At 36.6% G+C, this 22,243-nt stretch overlaps 1 protein-coding gene across 3 annotated transcripts in view; it reads right to left on the bottom strand.

Annotated features, from left to right (window-relative positions):
* Positions 1-849: 849 nt before the first annotated feature.
* PTPN2 (protein tyrosine phosphatase non-receptor type 2) overlaps positions 850-22,243 on the bottom strand; it is an 85,875-nt gene continuing 64,481 nt past the window's right edge. For 2 of the 3 annotated variants that reach the window (XM_021683017.2, XM_021683018.2), the window contains 5 exons: positions 22,016-22,225; positions 20,165-20,317; positions 13,662-13,843; positions 8,576-8,677; positions 850-1,211 (listed from right to left, as the gene is read on the bottom strand). In XM_021683017.2, the coding sequence (XP_021538692.1) occupies positions 1,190-1,211; positions 8,576-8,677; positions 13,662-13,843; positions 20,165-20,317; positions 22,016-22,225 (669 nt within the window). In that variant the 3' untranslated portion in view covers positions 850-1,189. Of the gene's footprint in view, positions 1,212-7,895; positions 8,678-13,661; positions 13,844-20,164; positions 20,318-22,015; positions 22,226-22,243 lie in introns of those variants that run through there. The other variant, XM_021683016.2, reaches the window with a different exon arrangement.

Raw genomic sequence — 22,243 nt, 5'->3', positions numbered from 1 at the left:
CAAGGCAAAAGGAACATAAGGAGAGTCATTACATTTTTAAAAGATGAAAGAGATGTATTCAATGAATGGTATTATCAAACTTTCACAGTTGGCAAAATAAAAACAATTATGAGTTTGTTAGACTGTTAAGGTGATGCTCACATGACTCAGAGGCTTGTCTTGTCTAGACAACAAGAATATCACCAGTAACCTGACAACTGACTGGATATTCAGCCCAAACTCATCACTTGGTTGGGAAAGGAGCCAAAAGCCTCACCCAGGAAGGAACTCTTGGTCTCTTCTAACAGGAAATGTCTGAGAAAAAAAGCACAATGTCCAACACAAGAGTAACACAGTGATTTTAAAACACTGCATTGAACTGCTGTACTTATTTGAGAACAATTTAATACCATTATCCATATTCATACTTTTCTAAGTAACAAAAGGAATATTATAACTTTTATTTTGTGCTTGCACCTAACCTATTTTGATAGGAAGACTATTTGAGAGGTAACCAAAAAAGATCTTAAAAAGCAAGTGACCAGCGTTTTGAACCAATTTCAATTTAAATGTCAATTGCGGGGGCACCTGGGTGGCTCAGTCGTTAAGCGTCTGCCTTCAGCTCAGGTCATGGTCCCAGGGTCCTGGGATCGAGCCCCGCATCGGGCTCCCTGCTCGGCAGGAAGTCTGCTTCTCCCTCTCCCACTCCCTCTGCTCGTGTTCCCTCTCTTGCTGTGTCTTCGTCAAATAAACAAAAAAAAAAAAAAGTCAATTGCGAGTTATAAAAAAGTGAGAGTAAACCCTTTAAGGAAACATTATATGAAGCAGAGCTGTCCTAAGATAATGCACACAAACCAACATAGTCTATTTAATAAAAATATTTAATGCTGCCAAAAAGTATAAAAATACAGCAGGAATGGCAGTACAATACAAAGTAGTCTCTCCTAATTTATTTCTTTTACAGCTTTCTACATTTCATACACGTATTAAAAAACTTAACAATACATCAAATTAGAGAGTTCTGCAAAGTCTTCTGCTGGTGGTGCTCTTCATTCCCTGGATGTAAAGTTTACTTTGTAAACAGACAAATGTGAGGCAATCTACAGGTTTATCAAGCCTCACTTTAGTTTCCGGAGTGGGCTTCAGGTCTTGCTTTGCACATCAATGGTTCAAAATTTATAGCTGCAGAATATTCTCAAGTCATGAATATTTAGGTGTCTGTCAATCTTGGCCTAAAACATAAAATAAGAAGTCATCTATTCGATTCGTATTTACCAAACACACAGACAAACACAGATACACACAAACATAAAAGGACTAATAATGAACTAAAAAGGCAACTAAAAAACATTCCAACATGTCACATTCAACCACACTAAATGCTTCACTGTTATCTTGGTAAATCTGCTTATGTGCTCAATTTTCAAACAGAATTGGTGGTGTGAGGTAGACTCATGTTAAAGCACCATAACTCATACGGCTTTTTCAAGAATTACTAACTATGAATTTCTCAGGTCATCCTGTATTACTTAAGAAATGACCTCCATGCGAGATACTGACAGACAGACAGGTTTAAAAAAAATGTACCCACAACAGTTTTGCAAGATTATATGGTATGTGCTAGACTTACCAATACTTTGGAATTCAATGCAAAAGTCTAATCCAATTTGGACCTCCACTGTATCATACTGCTAAAAATATTAGGAATGTAATGTTTGAACATAAAGTTGGCTTAAATCTTTAAATCACGGCCTGTTAGCAGCATGCTTTTTTTGTCCTGAAGGATACTACTGATTATAGCAACAGAGAACCAAAGTGACATGATTTAAGTTATTATCAATATAAAAAAAAACCCACAGATATAAAATAATTGACCGATTTATTGTATTTTAATGTCAAAAAGTAAAGATTAATGAGAACTTAAGCAACAGACAGATGAAATAGCTATTTTAAGGGCAGTTTTCGATAGTATTTCACAATATTTGCAAATAACTGAACTTTTGAGAGGGTATTTTTTTTTCTTCCCGACTTCCCTCGTTATGACAAACTCAAATCTAAATACTTGTCGTTACTGTGTCTCCACATAGATAGGAATATAAACCGCGTCCATACATTTTCCCAAAACATTTAGTCAAAAGCCGTCAAAATACCGTAAACTGGGCTTCTTCCTGACTACTTACTCTTCCTACTGAAGAATAACAATACCAAGCACCTGGTGTTCTGAATAGCCCTATTCCTTTATTGTCTAGCACTGACACAGAAATGTCAAGTCATCAAGAAAACATTCTCATTAGATGTCTGTGAGTCACAAAACCTACCACAGGTGCTTACTGCAGGGTCTTACTGAACCCTACACCATAGTGGATGGAAGTAAGGAAAGGTACTTCTTACTGACTCGGATTGCTGCAAAATATCTATTTCCCACACATTCAGAAAATCTGCTCATCAGAACAAAGTAACTCAATCTAATCAATCAAGGTGAATGAAATAATGGTGTGGTTTAGAGAATATTCTGATGTTCCAGTATTTCTCTGGTTTGGTGGCAGTTCAAACTGTTCTCACAAATTTTTTTGGAGGTAAAAACTTTGATTTGCTTCACTTAAAAAATAAAAAGAGCATTACTTTGGATTTTAACAGGTAAAGGTAGTTGTCTAATTTTTTCCATTTAGATAGTCCATACAAAACAGAGTCCATGTGTCATAATGGAAGAAGCATGAGGTTTGGAGTTACTGGAATTCTACAGACAGGAGTCTGAATTTCAGCTGTCATGTACTAGCTGTGCAATCATGGGGAAGTTACTTATTCTCGGACTCGGTTTTCTTATCTTAAAATAGGGTAACATATCTAGAAGAGGTGTTAAGCAGATTATATTTAGATTATGTATTTAAGCTGACTGGCAGAACTGCATGTGTCCAACATACACTGTTTACCCCAGCACAGTGTTAGAGATTCACGTATCAAGGATAAACTATCGTGTGTAACAATAACTAAAAGAACCTGACAGCATTTTTAAAAATTCACTTTTTTCTTTGTAAATATTATTCTGGGGGATAAGAAAATAAGATAAAATCACTGGGAGTGTTAACTGTTTTTAAAGAAGGTATTTATTTGCAAGACTGAAGACAAATGGGCTTTATTTTAGGAAAAAATATTCACTTGATTCATTTGTTCAACAAGTCAAAATAAAATGGGTTCAAAGAACTAAAGTGGAATAATTAGCCATGCTTGCTGCTTTCTCTGGAGAAAGCAACCTGCACATACTGCCCATTGCCCTTATTCTGGAACAGGGCCAGGTTTACAGACAGAGAATGATCTTCCCAAGTTGGCTCCATACCTGAAGTAACAGAAAGTCAAACTGCATCCAAAGTATTCTTTGCCAACAGATATTCACACTATTTTTTTTTTTTTTTTACTGAAAAGAATCACAAAACCTTCTCTAAGGTGAGCAAAGCATTGCCTTATAGAGAAAACAAACTTACCTAGTTTCCCTCTCCTGAATTCACCAAACTCAAAATCACTTGTTTTTTCGATAAAATCTATGTCAAATTAGAGCAACAATAAAGAATTGATGCTTTTCTTTAAAAAATGGTCTCCATAAAGAAAAAGAATTCCCATGCAATCTTCCTTATAGCTCCCCAAATACACTATGTAATGAAAAACCAGATTAGTACTGGACTCCATAAGTAAGGTCGCCTCTATATCCTAATTTCCATATTCTACTGTACATTATAAAACCAAAACAGAAAGAGTTCAAAAGACTGAACTTTTCATTCTCCCAGTGGACTTTCACAGAGATGGTCAGAGCTCTTTAAAACTTTTTCATTGTCAGGTTGTCACCGATAAAGACAAAGCCTTTCAACCCAAGGAAAAGCTTCTCGTCTGATACACTGCTTCCACTTAGCAATGCTCTGTGATGGAATAAATGACAGTGAGGAAAAAATTCTCCCCAAAGAAGTTTCCAGAATTTAGTAGCCAAAGGAGATAACCATTTCTCTGAAGAGCACCTGTGCAGAATTGGCTGTTCTTGGAGCAATCTGAATGTGGTAAATACTGAGAAAATTCCTGTGGGTAAGGGAAAAATGAGATGGCCAAACTCATACCACTTTCCTAGAAGTCTTCTTTCAAACACTACCCAAGAAAGTGAGTAGCTTAAAATTCCTAAGTTACATTGTCAAATCTGGATGAACAACGAAATGGCTATATTATGGTGAGTACATGGAATACAGCCTCAGGTGTGCAGTATCCGGGCTGGGGATTCCTGGGCAGGGCAGGTGCTGTGCGGCTTACACAACCCGAGTTTCTTCCCACGAAGGCATGTCATCACTTATACGTAACATATCCAATGGAACGAGAGACAACTGGAAGTTCTAAAAGAGTCATTCACTCTTGTAGGGGCTGTTGGTGATATTGTCCTATAAATACTGCTTTGAAAATAAATGTAAGAGAAAAATGGAATCAAATCCAAACAAATGAACTAGGGAAAAAGATCAAAGAAACACGTCAACTCCAGAATAAACCATCCAGGGAATGACCAAGACCTGCATATTAAGTCAGGAGAACTTAGTTTTGTCGTGTGGAAGAATATTACCTTCCAAATTATATTTGTAAGATTTTGTGCTCCTATCCTCTAAATAAGTCAAGGCCAAATTAAAGGTTTCTTAAAGTAAGAGAGATTTAATTAGCTACTGACATAGAAATAAGAACACAGAGCAAACGCACACTTAGTTTCAGGCCAGGATCACTGCACCAAGTCTGACCTCAGCTTTCCCCCGTCCTGGGGTGCAGCAGATTTGGAGACTCACACCCTTGCTCCTTACTCTCCACCCTCCTAACAAACCCACATGCACCTCTGGACAAAAAAATAAATCGATGCTGACAGAAGGTGTGATTCCTAGACTTCTGCCTGAACGCAGGAAGAAGTGGATGATATACATAATGGCATTAGGCTTATAATGGACTACATTAAAATAAAACCTCTGTAAATTTTGTGTCTGAAAGTCAAAATTAAGGCAGACTAGATTTTAAAATCTGTACAATAACCGGGCAGGCACTTTGGAGATGCAGGTACTTGTTGAAATAGAGTACACAAAGGTTAATGACAGTATTTCTAATATAATCAGGTTCTGGCCTGTGTCTATTTACACAGAATCTAGTCAGATGTATTTTTCTAAGAGGGAAATGACTTGCAGAGGGTAAGTCTTTCTTTGAGAATAATCTAATTCTAAAATATATTACATACAGGAGACTTTTCAATGATAGCAGCATAAAACAATGTAGAAATGTCCAGTCTCAGGCTGATTATGGCTTAATAATAACACCACCTACCTCAAAAGCTTGTTGTAAGGATTAAATAGGATAATCTATGAAAATGCTTATTAGCACAGTGCCTGGCACATAGTAAATGATCAATAAATGGTAGCAACCACCACTCTGAATTGACACTGAAAGCAAAGGACTTGATATAAAAAGTAGAGGACTGCTCCGTATCATAAACTACTTTTCAAACCAATACATATTTTTTTGATTCATACCATCAATTCTAGTTTATTTAAAATGAAGGGGACAAGCACAAGTATACATAAAATTAAGAGTTACAGTTCCTTCTTATGACATACCTGTTAAGCAGAGCTTTTAAAAAAAAAAAAACCACTTTATTTCCTTTCTCTTGTTCATTTCTTGGTAGAAATATTAATACACAGTCAGTATTAATTTGAAGATAGAATAGGAAAAGGACAGAGCACATATATAAAATACTCCTAAACATGAGGAATGGTCTTTATATTGTTCTAAAATTCTCTATACACTTTTACACATTACTTTTTTTTTTAACTTGTAAGAATTCAAGAAAAGGTATTATTTTTATTTTATATATGGATAAACTGAAAAATGGAGAATCACATTTGTACATGTTATATATATGCAAGCATAGATAAAAACTGCTAATAGCCCAGCATAAAATACTTAGCTAAACTTGGAGACAAATACACAACCAGCTGGTATAGCCAGAGAAGACGGCATTAAATCAAAGACTGCTCTTAGTTTATCAGCAGAGACAGAGATGAACACGAATACACTATATATTAATATAAATACCTTTTCTTAATAAAGCCTCTGGCTTTTTAAAAAATCTTTTCTTCCTTAACCTATTCGAAAAATAATACTGCCTCATTAACATCAAACTACACAACTGACTTTTAAAATCTGTTATGTTTAGAAAATATTAGGAAGACCTAAGGATACACAAATTTTGTAAAATGAATCTATTGTGGATTGCTAACTCTGTCCTCTGGCTGTTCCTGAGAAGGCAGGAGCCCTTGTCTGTGTCCTTCCCTCTGACTAGCATACCTCATTTAATAAAGGCTCAGGATGATGACCCTGGGCACCACAGCACATTGCCATGTATTTTTAATAATTAGGAATATGGAATCTACCAAAAATACTATTACTGGTAAAAACTTAACACACTATCCTTCAGGATCTGTTTGAAAGGAGGAAAGATGAGTAACCCTTGCAGAAGTTTATCAACAAATGCTTACTTTACTGAGTGTAACTGTTAAGATATATTACAACAAACACCACCTGAAGGACAGAAAGCAGACAAAAAGCAAAGCTAAAATCTTGAATCCAGTGAAGCACATTCACCCTGCAAAGGGGCAATGTGCATCATTAACCAGCATTTGTTTCCTGTAAGAAGTCTTTACCTTTTTGTTTAAGGCAAGGCTATCTTCAATTGGAAATTTAGTATGATCTATCCATATTTGATTTGCAGAGTAATATACTGTGTTTTAGCAAATATAAACCAAAGCAAATTAGAAAGGTTTGAAACCAATTAAGACAGGTCCTGGTACCTGAACACAGGTTTAATGCAGACAGACATTGGGGGGGGGAAAAAAAGTCCCTCTTATCTCCTCTCCATTTAAAGGTTACAGGACACAGTAATACCGAATTAGGACACAGGCACAAGTTACGCAAATCTGATTTAATACGTAGTACCACCTACATCCTTTCAGACTTTCCGCATAATTTAACACATTCAAGAAGGCTATTCAGATCAATTCAAAATACCTATCTATACAAATGGTTTTCAAACTGTTCTTAAAAATTGTTAACTGTCCCCTTCAAATAATTACACCTCATACACAGATCATATGTAGTATATAAAGTAGATAAAGCAGAGATGGTCTGGTTGAAAGTAAAGACTGGTAGCTTGGAGTCCTTCCAACCACCTCTCAGAGATCCCTCAGAAATCCAATGAGCATAGCCTGAAAACCACTGAAATAAGGTGATTTTATTCTATCAGCAATTAAATTTATAACAACTACTTAAAGTTTAAGTTGAATAAGTCAAACACTGAATGGAATGTTGGGATCTGAAGAAGAACTGCACTCAATTGAGAAATTAAGTTCATCAAACAATATGTTTTAAAAATACCCATTAAGAAGTTAAAGGGACAAGGTCAGGTTTGTACATCATCATACTATTTATTGAAGTAGAAAGAACTTGAAAAAATTTTACTTCAAAACTTCAGTCTAGTAAACTGAAATCATGGATAATAAAATGCTGCTCCTTATTTTTATTTCCTAAGTCATGATTTACCCCAATTATAAATTAGGGTAATTACATTGAAATTTTCATGAAAATTAAACAGTATTCATCATGGGCTTTACAGAAACCAATTTCTTTACACAAAGTCTTGACCAAATGTTACCTGACTATGCCAGTAAGGAGAATTTTCCTTCAAAGATATTTTTAGGGAAAATTTTTGTTTCTTTGTTTTTTTTCTTTTTAAAATTGGGAAAACTGTAAAACATAAAAGAAATGCAAATATATAGTAAAAATTGCTTATTCAGAGTTAGTTCTAACTGCTCGTACCAAACTTCTCTTTAGGAAAATGTATTCAGTACAATTGAATCAACACACAATTTATTTTTTTATGGTAACAGATTTTTCAAATTGAGTTTTTAAAAAGTACATTTAACTACAAAAGTAAGATTAAATAGATACTTATAAAATATATTTACCCTGAAATGGCTAAGAATATAAAATGTCAATGCCCATGTCAACAGTACATTATACATTACACGCATTATTTAAAGGTCATTTTCTTTCCAGTAATAATGTAGATAAAACCACAGTATTTATTGCTGTATCAAGTGCAGGTTAAAATCCAGCTGGCCTCCAAAAACCAATCCTTATGGTAAAGGACTTCTCAATCTGGTCAGGTGAAACAGTATGCTTAACATGTATGAACACAGTTGCAAAATGTACCAGTTTTCAACAAGCATTCAAGTTTTTATTTCAGATAGCTGTTTACAGTTTGGGGACAGTGCCCTGAGATGTTGGGCTGGGGACTGAATATATCACTTATCTGGTTGGTGTCTATTCTACCGCACTTTCTGGGGTGCGAGGAATTTGCTAACAGACAAACCCTGTGACTAACGCAACACTGTCAGCTACTAGACCAGCAGCTTGCTGGGCAGAACTGTTTATTTATAGGACATTCTGCTGAAACAACAGTGTCCAGCCAACAAAAGCACCCACCAAAATGAATGACACAAACCCCATCTTAGTGAGAATAGGTTGCCAATATAACCACCTTTTCCTTTTTCGTTCAGTCTCATTTAGCCTCTGTTTCATCTGCTGCACCTTCTGAGCTGTGTTAGCTTTTCTGTCCTCTCTAATTCGTTTCCGTAGAACGCTAGGAAAAAATAAAAACAAATAAAAGAAAGTGCATGGCAGGACTTATTACTCTAATATAGAGGACCGAAGCCCAAATACCCACTCCCCAAGCCCCATATTTTTAAACTCATTAAAACACTGGAATAAAAAAAGAGGGGGACTTTCAATATTCTAAGTGGTCTAGAGATGTACTCTGATAATTCAGCAACAATTTCTGGTACAATATTCTATTAATAAATACTTTTAGCAGGACCTGAAAATAAGCATGGTGCTTTCTTTGTTGAAATGGGAGCTAGTGGCTGTCAGCTTTCTTTCTTGCTAACCAGCTGGAAGAGGTGGGAGACACGAGTCCCTGGCGTCCGAGCCCCTTTCGTGTTTACACATGATTTTTCACAAAGGCCACTGGTAAAAGCTATCTACTTAATACTTCCGTAAAGATTCTATCGTGGGATGCCTATTGCTCTGTTTGTCCACACTTATTTCTAGCTTCCATTTTCCTATTCAATACAGAATGTTTGTGCCAGTGGAAGCTCTCCGACTCCCAAGACGCATGGTCCTAGGACACTGTAAAGAAGAATGGCCAGTGATGATGACATGTACACTACTATTTCTTCTCTTTAAAAAAATTTCACAAAATCCATCTACTCTTTTCACTTATTGCCTGTATTACAGCAAAAACCTAACTTTTGCCTCTGAATTAAACATTATCACCATAGCAATTTTTCTAAAGTACAGTTCTCTGGTTTTGTAGCTTGATCAAAAATCTTGAATGCCTTTTCAGTATACTACACATTAAGAGCCAACTTTTCTGCCAGCCAGAATGTTTAACCTGAATCTAGTAATGAGAAACCATCAGAGGAAAGGCAACTGGTATAGCAGCTGCAAAAATGTCAAGGTTAAGGCAAGGAAAAAAAAGAAAGTGGTGAACAATTTCAGATTAACGGAGACTAAAGAATCACATCAACTAAATACGATGCATGATCCTTGATTAGACCTTGGATTATTTCTTTAAATAACTAAAGAGATTGGGATCATGAAAATATTCTGAAATTAGATTATGGTGATGGCTTCACAACTCTGTAAATATACTAAATCCACTGGAGTGTATGCTTTCAATGTGTGAACCTTATAGTACATAAATTATATCTCAAAGTTATTTTTTTTAAAAGCTATAAGGTAGACTTGTTATACAACCAAAGAAATTCGAATACAAACTATATATTAGGTAATTTTATCAATGTTCAACTTCTTTGGACTACTGGAACCTTCAGACACTGCTGGTGGGAATATACAACAATGCAGCCGCTATGTGAAACTGGCAGGTCCTCAAAATATGAAATTAGGGTTCCCTTATGTCCCAGCAACTGCACTCCTAGGTATATACTCAAGAGAACTGAAAACACATGTTCACACAAAAACTATCCAGTGTTCGCCTACTGTGCACAACTTTGTTCTTGCCCAAATGGTTTCTTGCTATTCTCCAAATTTGTTCCCCTCTAAACTAGAAATCTCTCTGGTCCTCTCATTTCAATTGTTCTTCAATTTCTCCCTCTACTCAACCCCTAGAGCCCCTCTGTTCTTACCTTATAGCATTTAACTTACAGTAAATAATTTATGTTGCTAATTTGGGTTCTTATTTTACCCCCTAAATATATTCGCAACTCAGGGACTTTATTTTGCCTATCTCTGTGTGCCCTATGATTTCCAATGTCTTCTTCACTTTATCTATCATATACCCAGGTATCTTTGTCTGAATTCTCTGAATATTTGCTATAATGACTTGCAAAAATTATTACTCAGAATTCACTTTTTGAATTTAAAAATCACTATTAACAAATACATGTGTACCCATCAGTGAAAAAAATTTAAGTTGTATTCAAGTGCAGGCAAAGCATATATAAAATACATAAAAGAATACAGAGCTCCCATCCAAGGGCCCAGCCTTCCACGGGTCCTTGCATTTGCTTCTGTCAGGAGCCTGAAGCCATCAAACAACCAGGTTCCAATTTAGATGGAATCTTTAACAGATTATTTCATTTAAAATTTTCACTGCAATATAGAAGATAATTACAATTTTTATTCAGTGTAGATATTTACCATGTAAACCCAATATGAGTATACCGAGTGTTATGTGATTATGTAATTAGTGCTTTAACTATTACATAGCAGTTTAAGAGGATTTTTTAAAGAGGATTTTTATATTTAGAGAAACTGGTTATGGTTTTAGTTGGGCTGAGAACACAATTTTTCCCACTTAAAATCATTAATGGAAAAAAAATAAAAAATAAATAAAATCATGCAGGGAATAGAGGTTCTTGCTTTCCAAAAATGTACTGTACAGATGTTTTCAGGAATGGAAAGAAAACAAGTACCAAGAGATGTCATTACTTAGTTTAAGAATGCAATTCCAAGGAAATAAAAACTATTCTCAATTTGTGATACAATAAAATCTTTTTTTACCTAGCTGGGCCTAAGGAAATTATGTCCATGTAATCAAAAGCCACAAATAGGCAGGGGAAGGACTCCTGTGGACCCTTGCCTATGGAAGACCATATGGAAGTCCTCCCCGTGGCACACACAGCAGGCTACAGCCAATACACGTTTCAACAGGCATACCTCACACTATGCAAACACACAGGAGGAGGAGCCAAACGACCTGACTTCTCATTTATCCAAACTGTTCTCCACTCAGGGATCTGGGTTTAAGGATTGCACTACAATTGAGAACACTGGCTTTTAAACTTTGATGGTAAACCTTAACAGCAAGAAATGTCTTACCATCACAACAAAGTAACTGCACACACAGACACGTTTGTACATGTACACAAAGTATATGTCAATACACAGAATTTATATATTATGTATACATATATAAAAATCTTAAAATAGTTATTATCTGTGATACTCTGATCTATTTTTTCTCTAAACTCTAATTTCTATTTTATTGTACTCTATTATTTTTAAAATGCTTTTTTTTTATAACTTACTAAATTGATTTCATGACTATGAGAATGTGACCAATATGAAAAAACTGACTTGAAGGATATTTAATAATGAAAGAAAATAGAGTATTGTGTCCTACTCCCTTGAAGCTGAAATTCTTTTAATAAAATTTTGATTTATTTTATTAGCCTCCCTAATGCAAAGCTATTGATCAGTATTAAAATTAGGACTGAAAAATATACTTTTTCACACAGCAATCTTTATTTTATGCTCTTTTACTTTTCTACAACCTGCTCCCTCAATTAGTTCTCTCTGCTTACAATCCTTACTTTCCTATTGGGGCTTTGCCTCCGCTTTCAAGCATGATCTGGTCTCCTCTCTCCTTGGGGGTGGGCTGGGGGGGCCCCAATAAAACCACCTCTGCAATCACACTCTGTAACTTGAGCAGTTTTCCTCATCTCCTTGAAACTGAAATTTGGACAATGAGTGGTTTACCTTGTTGGGTCTCTGTCCTTAAAGATTAAAACTCAACACCTCTGAAATACTAAGGACACCAATTCAATAATTAAGCCTATTTTCCATTTAATTATGCACATGGTAGTAGCCCAAACTACAAGAACATTAGGAACCTGAGAATCTTATTACTGAAAAAGATAAGGTAATTTAAAACATGATTTCTTGATTTCAAAGTATTATATTTAAGGTGAAAGAAGGAATAAGCAAATTAATGCTTTAACTTGTAGTCTCAAACCCCTAGAGCCATAAATAAGGAGTAACACTCTTCAGTTAAATACATAATAAACTCTTCAGTTAAATACATAATAACACATAGACTATGTATTTATTGCAATGTTACCTTTCTTTTTTTTTTTTTTAAGATTTTATTTATTTGTCAGAGAGTGAGAGAGAGAGAGCACACTAGCAGGGGTAGAAGCAGGCTCCCCGCTGAGCAGGGAGCCTCATGCGGGGCTTGATCCCAGGACCCCGGGATCATGACCTGAGCCAAAGGCAAATGCTCAACCGACTGAGCCACCCAGGCAATTTTTATATTGGGGAAATACAGAAGTGAAGTTACTATAATATACAGGAGACCTCAACGATTTTCTTGGTGCCCCAACATCCCAGTGTAACAAACAGGACTAAAACATAAAATGTGCCATTTAAATAAAAAGCGTATTTGACAAAAAGAGAGAAAACATCACTGAGACGTGCTGAAGAGGGGACTTGAACAGGCTCATTCACTTACACCTCAGGATACCAGCTTCCTAATGGATGGGAGATAACTAGAGCCTTAGAAATGTAAATGTTTTAATTTAAAAACTTAAAACGTTTATACTTTCATATAGATTCAAAACTCGAAGTATAAAACGTATTTTGTGTAATTTTTTTTTTTGAAAAAGACTTCTTCCCTTCTAATAATGTAATTAAATTTAAATATTCATTTAAATATTTTATAATTTCATTAAAGGCACATTATCCATTACATTACTATAGCATGAACACTAATACTTGTACAAATGGCAGGTATTCATACCACTTATTTTCTGTATCGTATTATACGTTTTAGCATCTAATTATATTAACTTTACCACTCAAATTAGTATTGAGTTAAACCATTTTCCAACTGATTTCTGTCTATAAGTACTGGCTTCTTAATAGGGCTGAAAGCTCTTTGAGATCAATGATGTCATCATATAATACTTCAATACCCTTAGATAATAAATGAATAGCTACATTAATTCAATAAACAAAGGGCCTATATTAGTTCATATCCACTGAACTTATTAAAATAAAAAAGTCTCATCTTTTCTTTTTTTTTTTTTTTTTTTTTTTTTTAAAGATTTTATTTATTTATTTGAGAGAGCGAGAATGAGAGAGAGTACATGAGAGGGGGGAGGGTCAGAGAGAGAAGCAGGCTCCTCGCCGAGCAGGGAGCCCGATGCGGGACTCGATCCCGGGACTCCAGGATCATGACCTGAGCCGAAGGCAGTCGCTTAACCAACTGAGCCACCCAGGCGCCCAAGTCTCATCTTTTCAACACGTAATTGCCATAAGCTTACCTTTCGCTGTTCTCTTCCGTAGTATCCTGCATTTTAGAGGATAGTCCTGTATATCTGTCACCCGTCAGTTTTTCTTCTTCTAGGCCTATCCTATTACCATTGTATTTTTCAGTCATTATTTTGGTTGGTGAATGATCAAAAGCAGGGCATAAGTCTTCCTTAGAAAGTTCTTTCCACCGTTTCTAAGTAGGGAAGAGAAGTGAAAAACAAATGCAAACACTAAAATTTTACTTTTCTTTAAATAAAAAGGACATACAAATTGAAATTATATATTCAACTTTAAGAGAACCCTGTGATGCTAACAGAAGAATGAAAAAGGTATTTTACAAAAACCTCTTCTAGATGTGCCTATTTTAAGCTTAAAATTTATTTTATTTTTAAGATTTTATTTATTTGATAGAGAGAGAGAGAGAGAATGCGCACGTGCACCTAAGCAGGGGGAGTGGCAGGCAGGGGAGAGGGAGAAGCAGGCTTCCCACGGAGCAGGGAGCCCTTAGCAGGCAGATCCCAGGACCCTGGGATCATGACCTGAGCCAAAGGCAGATGCTTAACGACTGAGCCACCCAGGCACCGCATGGTTCCATTTTTAAAAAGGTATTTGTAGAACAGTAGTTAAGATTAAGTTTAAAATTTAAAAACAAAGTATTTAATATGTATGTACATCTCTAGGCAGTTGAATACAATAATCTTAATGAAATTAAAGTGGACTTTAACCTATTGAGACAAAGTTTAGTAGGACCTCACCAAAATATTAGTCATAGTAAATGAGATTTTAGCCAGAGCCAGATTCTGCTGGACTCCTAACCCACAGGTACGTTAACACTGGAAACAGTGACCAAGATGGCACTTGAATGTGATCTGTTGTTCCTCTGTTAGACCAGACTGGTCTAACAGACGGACAACAGTGAGATCTCCAGGCAGGTCTCTCTGATGCCAGAGGACCTTACTTTGTTTTTTTCCTACCAGCTATGCTAGCAGCTCCAGGTAAGCTAGCCCACCACCAGGTTAGAAAATACTCTGCTAGCACGCCTAGACTTCAGGAGGTAGGATTTAGACCAAGACGAAGAGAAATTCCATTTCCTTCCTCTAGGAAACAGGCTGTCATCACCTACCTTGAGAGCCTATTGTGATTAATGACATAACAAGCCTAGCATCGTATCTGGCAAATGTTAGATTCCTTTGCCCTCACTGCCACCATCCCTAGGGAGAGAGGAAGAAGTGCAAAGTGTATCTGAGCCCCTGGAAGATGAAGGCAGTGACAAAGTGCTAGCCAGAGAGGGAGAAGGCAAGTATAACCTCAACATGAGGGACCTCTAGCTCCTCAATTCTTCAAGGGCTGCAAACACAACCATCCAGTGAGAGCCAATGGTTTTGATTATCCACACTGGTGCAAAATGACCTGGTACGGACAGGGGTCACCCTCTTTGAAGATCTTACCACAGAAGCAAGGAGTCTAGAACCTAATGAATAAGAGACTCTATAACTTATTGCCTGAGGATTGTAATGATTTTGAACACAAATGTAACCCTGCAATTTACACTTGTCTGGAACTTAATGAAACACTCTTTCCCTGGAGTTGCTTTGGTACAAAATGGCATTGTTAAAAACAACGCTTGTATATTATTTAAAAAAAAAAATCTTTGGAAAATTCATTGATACACTGATAAATTAGTTTCTAACTTATTTCATTATCCTACAACAGAGGAATTAAAAAAGAAAAAGGTATTTTACCACACTCCTCCTTTCCCATATATAGCTATTTTACTAAGATGCGTAATTAATGCATCTTTTTTTTTTTTTTTTTTTAAAGATTTTATTTATTTATTTGAGAGAGAGAGCACATGAGAGGGGGGAGGGGCAGAGGGAGAAGCAGACTCCCGGCTGAGCAGGGAGCCTGATGCGGGACTCGATCCAGGGACTCCAGGATCATGACCTGAGCTGAAGGCAGTCGCTTAACCAACTGAGCCACCCAGGCGCCCAATGCATCTTTTTTTTATAGTAGTTGATTCACAAAAAATTTAGAGAATGCAAAATTCTGTAATTTGCTACATTTGGAGGACAGTGAGTAGGACAGTTTGATCAATCTGACTAGAAGATGAAGAACATGTAGAGCTTGACTCTGAGAGATGAAGCCAGAAAGGAAGTGGACCTCAAGGAAAGAAGTCTCTGAACTTATTTTAAGAAACAATCGGATGGAACCCACTTCTCCTGAGCAAGGACCTAAGAGGATGCAAACCATATCCAGAAAGAGTATTTTGTCAATACTTGAGAAAATGCTATAATGGAACATAAGAGTAAGATGTTTTCACTTTAGAGGACTACATCAGTTTTCTTTCTTCCCGTTCAACATTTTTGTTACTCAGTCCAGACAGCGTTTTGTACATTGAAGATGTACGTGGGGAAACTTCTCAAGTACTTACTATACCCACACTGACCTAATGCTTCAGCTGCACCAGCTCTTAATCCTCAGAAGAACCTCAGGAGGTAGGTGCTACTACTGTTATCATCATCATCCCCCTTCAACAGAACAGAAGCAACTTGCCAGAATATGCAACAAATTCGGAATGTGTCAACAAGAAAAGGACTCAGCAAAAGGGGTAAGGGAGTGGAGAAAAGGAGATATTTAATGCTAGTGAATTAAAAAAAAGAAAAGGCAGCGTCATTTTGCCACGTCTCTGGGCAGCAAACTCACTCAACTTTGCCTTCCCTGTAACCTGCAAGTGAACAGGCAAAGTCACCTGCCTTGGCTTGTCACTGCTGACTGGGGAAGCCAAGGATCAATACCACACTCAGCTACAACTTCATTCAAGCTCTCATCTGGAGGCCTGGAGTACAGCCATCTGGACTGAGAGTTTATCTTCCTAAATCTACACTCATGCTGAACCACACTCCGCATGTCACATGCTGCTACGAGCCATGCCCTGCACACCACCTGCAACCTCATCCATTTCTCACTGAAGAAAGTCCCTCGAAGGAGCACTTTCAGTGATGTCATTAAACTTGAAACCCACTGTAATTACTTTATTAGTAGTGTCAAATTACCAGGTAGAGATCTTACAACATCAGTTCTGAACTGCCAATCTAGATATGTTACTCTGTGAGGTTTTCTGTCATCATGGGTACTGGGAGTGTACTGTTAAGTGATAATACCAGTAACTATAACATCTTTTTATGCCCAATCTTGTGCCAAGAAAGATGTGAGGTAAATGATATATTCTCAGAGACAACTAGAAATAATCTGTATTTATCTAGGTAGGTCAAGATCGTTGGAAATTTCCAAAACTAAATACATGCTGTATGATTATAAACACATACATGTATTTACTGATTTCAGAAACAATCGCTTTAGATGTATTAACAGCTCTCCTTTATCCTGACAGGTTCTAAATCACTTTATATCTCTGTATTTCAGAAATCTTCACAGAAAATTAACATAAAACTATCCAATAATGAAAATACCACTCACATAATATAAATCCAAATTAAGACTGAAGGTGAAGACAGATGTCCCCTTTAGCAAAAAGTACCAGAAACAAAGAAATACGGCTCGGGTGCTGCTGACCAGACAGTTCTCTGAAGATACACAGGTTCAGGAAGCGTGATATCACCCTCCCACACCCCTGGCCACAGTGCTCACACCAGAAAGAAGCTTCCTTCGTTCTTCTTACAAATAGTAACTTTTCCCAAAATTCCTAGATAAAGAGGAGGAGGTAGACATATGGAGAGAAAGAAGAGTCTTTTTATAAATTGGCTATCCTATCCTTGTATGTCAAAAGAGATACTTTTATGGGTCAGTTATATTCATGCAGTTTGAGGTTTCTACATTAACTTTAGATCTTATGATTTAGGATTTCAGAGAACTTTACTTCTCTTAGATTTTTATTTTAAGCTAAGGTTCTAGAACAGTACTGTCCAGTGACATATAATGGGAGCCACATATACAATTTTCAAATGTCTAGTAGTGTTTAAAAAAAAAAAAAGATGGGCGCCTGGGTGGCTCAGTTGGTTAAGCGACTGCCTTCGGCTCAGGTCATGATCCTGGAGTCCCGGGATCGAGTCCCACATCGGGCTCCCTGCTCGGCAGGGGGTCTGCTTCTCCCTCTGCCCTCTTCCCTCTCATGCTCTCTGTCTCTCATTCTCTCCCTCTCAAATAAATAAATAAAATCTTTAAAAAAAAAAAAAAGATGAATTTTAACAGTATCTTTTATTTAACTCAATATAAAAAATATTGTCATTTGAACATATAATACTTTAAAAATTATTGAGATATTTTATACTTTATCTCCCTGTATTTAATCTTCAAAATCTGGTGTGTATTTTATACTTCAAGCAGATCTCGATTCAGAATAGCCTAATTTCTTTTTTTTTTTAAGATTTATTTATTTGAGAGAGCGAGAATGAGAGAGAGTACATGAGAGGGGAGAGGGTCAGAGGGAGAAGCAGGCTCCTCGCTGAGCAGGGAGCCCGATGCGGCACTCGATCCCGGGACTCCAGGATCATGACCTGAGCCAAAGGCAGTCGCTTAACCAACTGAGCCACCCAGGTGCCCCAGAATAGCCTAATTTCAATTACTCAATTACATGTATGGTTAATGGCTACAGTATTGGATAGCAAAGTTCCAGGCAGAGAAAACTACCTATGTAAAATAAACAAATCCATATATTTACTCATTAATTATCTTTATAATAAAAAAAAAGTACAGCACCACATATATTATAGGAACCCTTAGACCATTTCTGTGGAAACTGACCCCTCCAAATGGGTAACAGGCTTTTCTGATCCGGAGTACCCAAAAAACACAGAGACATTTCCAACATCCTACCTGAAGAAGGGACAGAGAATGCCTTGGGTTTGCATGGAGTGCTGGATGAAGCTACATGGAAACTCTGATGGCTATAACCTACCAGATAAACGGAGACAGAAAAAAACTCTCCCAAGCCACAAACTATACTGCTATAATAATAATAAAGACCACAAAAAAGTATGTTCATAAAATTCATCTCTGTAGTGAAAAAGATCCTCAAAGTAAATGAGTATATATTCTGAAACTAAGGAAACTTGAAAAAATTTTAAAGTGGAGGGAGGGATACTATCCAAAGGACAGCACACTTTCTCTACAATTAGTCCATAAGAACGTCCGGGAAATAAGCAATAAACAACTAGGGAAGCCACAAGTGTGTGAAAAAAGTTTGGTTTAACTATTTAACTTTTTTCCAACTCCAGATTGGAGTTTTTCAACTCCAAACTGGAGAGAAGTTCAGAGATAAAAAAAAAAGAGAGAGAGAGAGACCTTTTCCTAATCTTAAACATTTGAGATAACTTTTACTTCTTCTGAATCACTGGTTCACTGCCAAGCAAACCCAGTGTTACCAAAGTCTGACTTCTGAAGAAGGGTCTCATGTTTTGTGGGCCTAATCGAAATACTAAGTATTTTATGGAGTGATACAATGTTTCTCTTCATTAAAGATTTATTCTGTTTCTTGGTTTGCCTTTCTATTTTTTTCCCCTTTGCTTTATTTGTTTTGTTTCTTAAATTCCACATATGAATGAAGTCATATGGTATTTGTCTTTCTCTGACTGACTTATTTCGCTTAGCATTATACTCTCTAGCTCCATCCATCTTGTTGCAAATGGCAAGATCATAAGACTTTAAATTTTACTGATAATAGTTTGTCTTGAATAGTTACAATAATACTAAAGATCAGAACAACAGTTAGCTGAGAAACAGAATTGCTTAAGAGTATTTTAGTATCTTTGAAAGTGTAACTTGTATTTAATTCCATTATCACAGATGGTCTGAGTTATAAAAGAAGGCTTATTCAGTGTATTTCTGACTTGCCTCGTAATCACAGAAATTAAAGAGCCAGTATATGTGTTCATAAGAGAAACATAAAGAGTTTTGATCTACTTATGTCCAATACTATGTGACCAGATCAGACAAGAAATAGGGGTCTGTTAGTATATAACACAGATTTCTGATAATCAGTCTTTGAACTTAGTTTTTGCAAATGTGGAACAAAAATGTCTTCATGAGAGCATAGCCAGAAACCAGAGAAACAGAACTTTCTACTGGAATTTCATACGTCTGCCATAAATACTCGAGTTGCTCACTGTTAACAAAATTAAGCATCTATTACATAAACTAAGTATTCCATAATTGCAGGTCAAGTTTTTAATGTGCTAAAATTACCAAAATTCTTTGGTTTATTTTAATGCTTAAATGCTTAAACTAACCTCCTTATATGAAAATTCCACTTTCTTTAATAAAATCTTGTTCCCACTAGGGCTTTTGAGTAACAGGCAAGATTTAACATGAGGCTGAGGTATATATGAGGACGTGAGCTTAAACTTCAGAATTTTAAGATGGCCAGCTGGGTTTTCCACATGAATGTCAATATGCTTTTTGGAAGGAAGGGAGAAAACAAGTGCTTCAATGGAGTGCAACAGTTATTTGATGCTAATCATATATAATACACAGGTATTATTTCCCTAAAAAAGTTTACCTGTATATTTGAATCTCCCTTTATAAATTTTCCTCCTTCTATTATAGTCATATATGAAAATCTGAGTTGATCTGGTGTCTGAATAAGTCCCATTCGATATTTCCTCATATTCAGTAACAGCTGTTTAATGTTAATATCATCTCCTTTTTCCATCTGCAAGAAAGGTAAAAATTATTCAAGCCTTTTGTTGTTAAGAGTCCAGGAAAGAGAAGCAATATAGGATAGCTAGCTGCTAAGCATTTTGCAATGTGCAGTGTGTCTCCCCCAAGAACAAGAAGTGACCATGGCTGTTAACTCTTTCTGTACAAAACATCTACCCCAATCCACCACCTTCCGCACACCTCAACTGTTCAAGCAGTAGATGGAGGCCTTTAGCTGATCTACAACTGATTCCAAACCAATCACAGTAATCTTATTTACTTTGGCCAGTATTGTCTAAGGAAGAATTTATGACCAGTTCTGGCTTAATGTAAAGATAAATCCACTGACATTAGTGTTCTGCTTTTTTTAAAAAGGTCTTGACAGAAGTAAACTTGCCCAGTGCCCTTCTGCCTTCATGTCTGTGTCCAGCAGCCATCTTTAAAGATGGTGGAGAAGAAAAACGGTAAGAGCCTAGATTCACAATGACACTGTTAAGTCACTGCACCAGCTCCGGACTATCGATCTTGTATTATAACCAGCACAACCCTCACCCCAACTGAAAAAGAAAAAAGTGGAAGTTATGTCTGGCAGGGAATAGGCAAAAACACACAACTCAGTTTTTAATAGTCATTCACCATTAAGTGAATAGACAGAATTTTTTTTAAACATGTCAAAGTTCACTTTAATGTAACAATCAGTTTTAAGATTTTATTTATTTGAGAGAGAGAGAGTGAGTGAGTGTGGGGCAGAAGGGGCAGAAGGAGAGGGAGAGAATCTCAAGCAGACTCTGCACTGAGCACACGACCAAGATCATGACATGAGCCAAAACCAAGAGTCAGACGCCTAACTAACTGAGCCACTCGGGTGCCCCAACTCAGTTTTCTTTTAATTTTAATTTTAAATTAAGTATGCTCTATGCCTGACACGGGGTTTCAACTCATGACTCGAAGATCAAGAGTTGCATGCTCTACCGACTAAGCCATCCAGGTGCCCTATAACAATCCAGTTTTTGACTTAAGTATATTACTTAGAGGCAGAGTAGTAAATTTGGTAATACAGTCGGTATATTAAGACTCAACCATTCCTATACTCTAGAGATGCCCTATGCCCCAACTAAGGAAAAATGAACATTCTAAAAAGAAAAGGCACAGGCCTATATCCAGGCTGGGGCTGGAAATGGGTTGGTGAAGAAAGAATACAGCCCTTGGGGGCAGAGATCGGAATCTCAGGGGAATAATAATACTAGTATTTACTGAGTGCTTAGAAAATACCAGGGACTCTTCTAAGTGTTCTGAATGTATTAATTCACTTAATTCTTGTGAGGAAAATAGTATCATTATCCTTAGTTTATAAATAAGGAAACTCAGGGCAAGAGAAATGTAGTGCTTGTTTGAGTTGGAAGGAATTCAATATTATATATCAATTTATATTTGAAAAACAAGGAAGGGGGAAGACCTATTATTTCTGTAAAATAAAGCTACCAGGGGGAAAAAAAATTCTTCTTGGAGATGTCTAGAATCATCTTGGACAGAGCCCCACCACTCACAAATAAGAGGCAGTTAAGTGAAATTTTTTAGGTTTTTCTGAAGAAGGCAGAAGTTTAAGTTTGAAAATCACAGTTCTGGGATACAGACATTAGAGCTTACTTCTGCCAGGGGAAAACAATAAAAAATTAAACAAGACTAAAATTAGATCATAAGAAGCACTTACCAGAACAAGACAGGTATCTACTAGAGAAAAGGTGCCTGACCGCCCAATGCCTGCACTACAGTGGATCACTGCAGGCCCGTGTTCAGGATTCAAGGAACCAGACTCTCTCACTTTAAATAAGAAATTGAGAAATGAAGCTGGTGATTCAGGGACTCCAAAATCTGGCCAGGTAGTATAATGAAAGTGAGATATTGTTCTGGTTTCACCACTCTAAAAAGTGAAAATCAA

This window comes from Neomonachus schauinslandi, chromosome 14 (assembly GCF_002201575.2).
Source record: "Neomonachus schauinslandi chromosome 14, ASM220157v2, whole genome shotgun sequence".
Lineage (NCBI taxonomy): Eukaryota > Metazoa > Chordata > Mammalia > Carnivora > Phocidae > Neomonachus > Neomonachus schauinslandi.
This window is presented reverse-complemented; position numbering and strand designations above follow the sequence as displayed.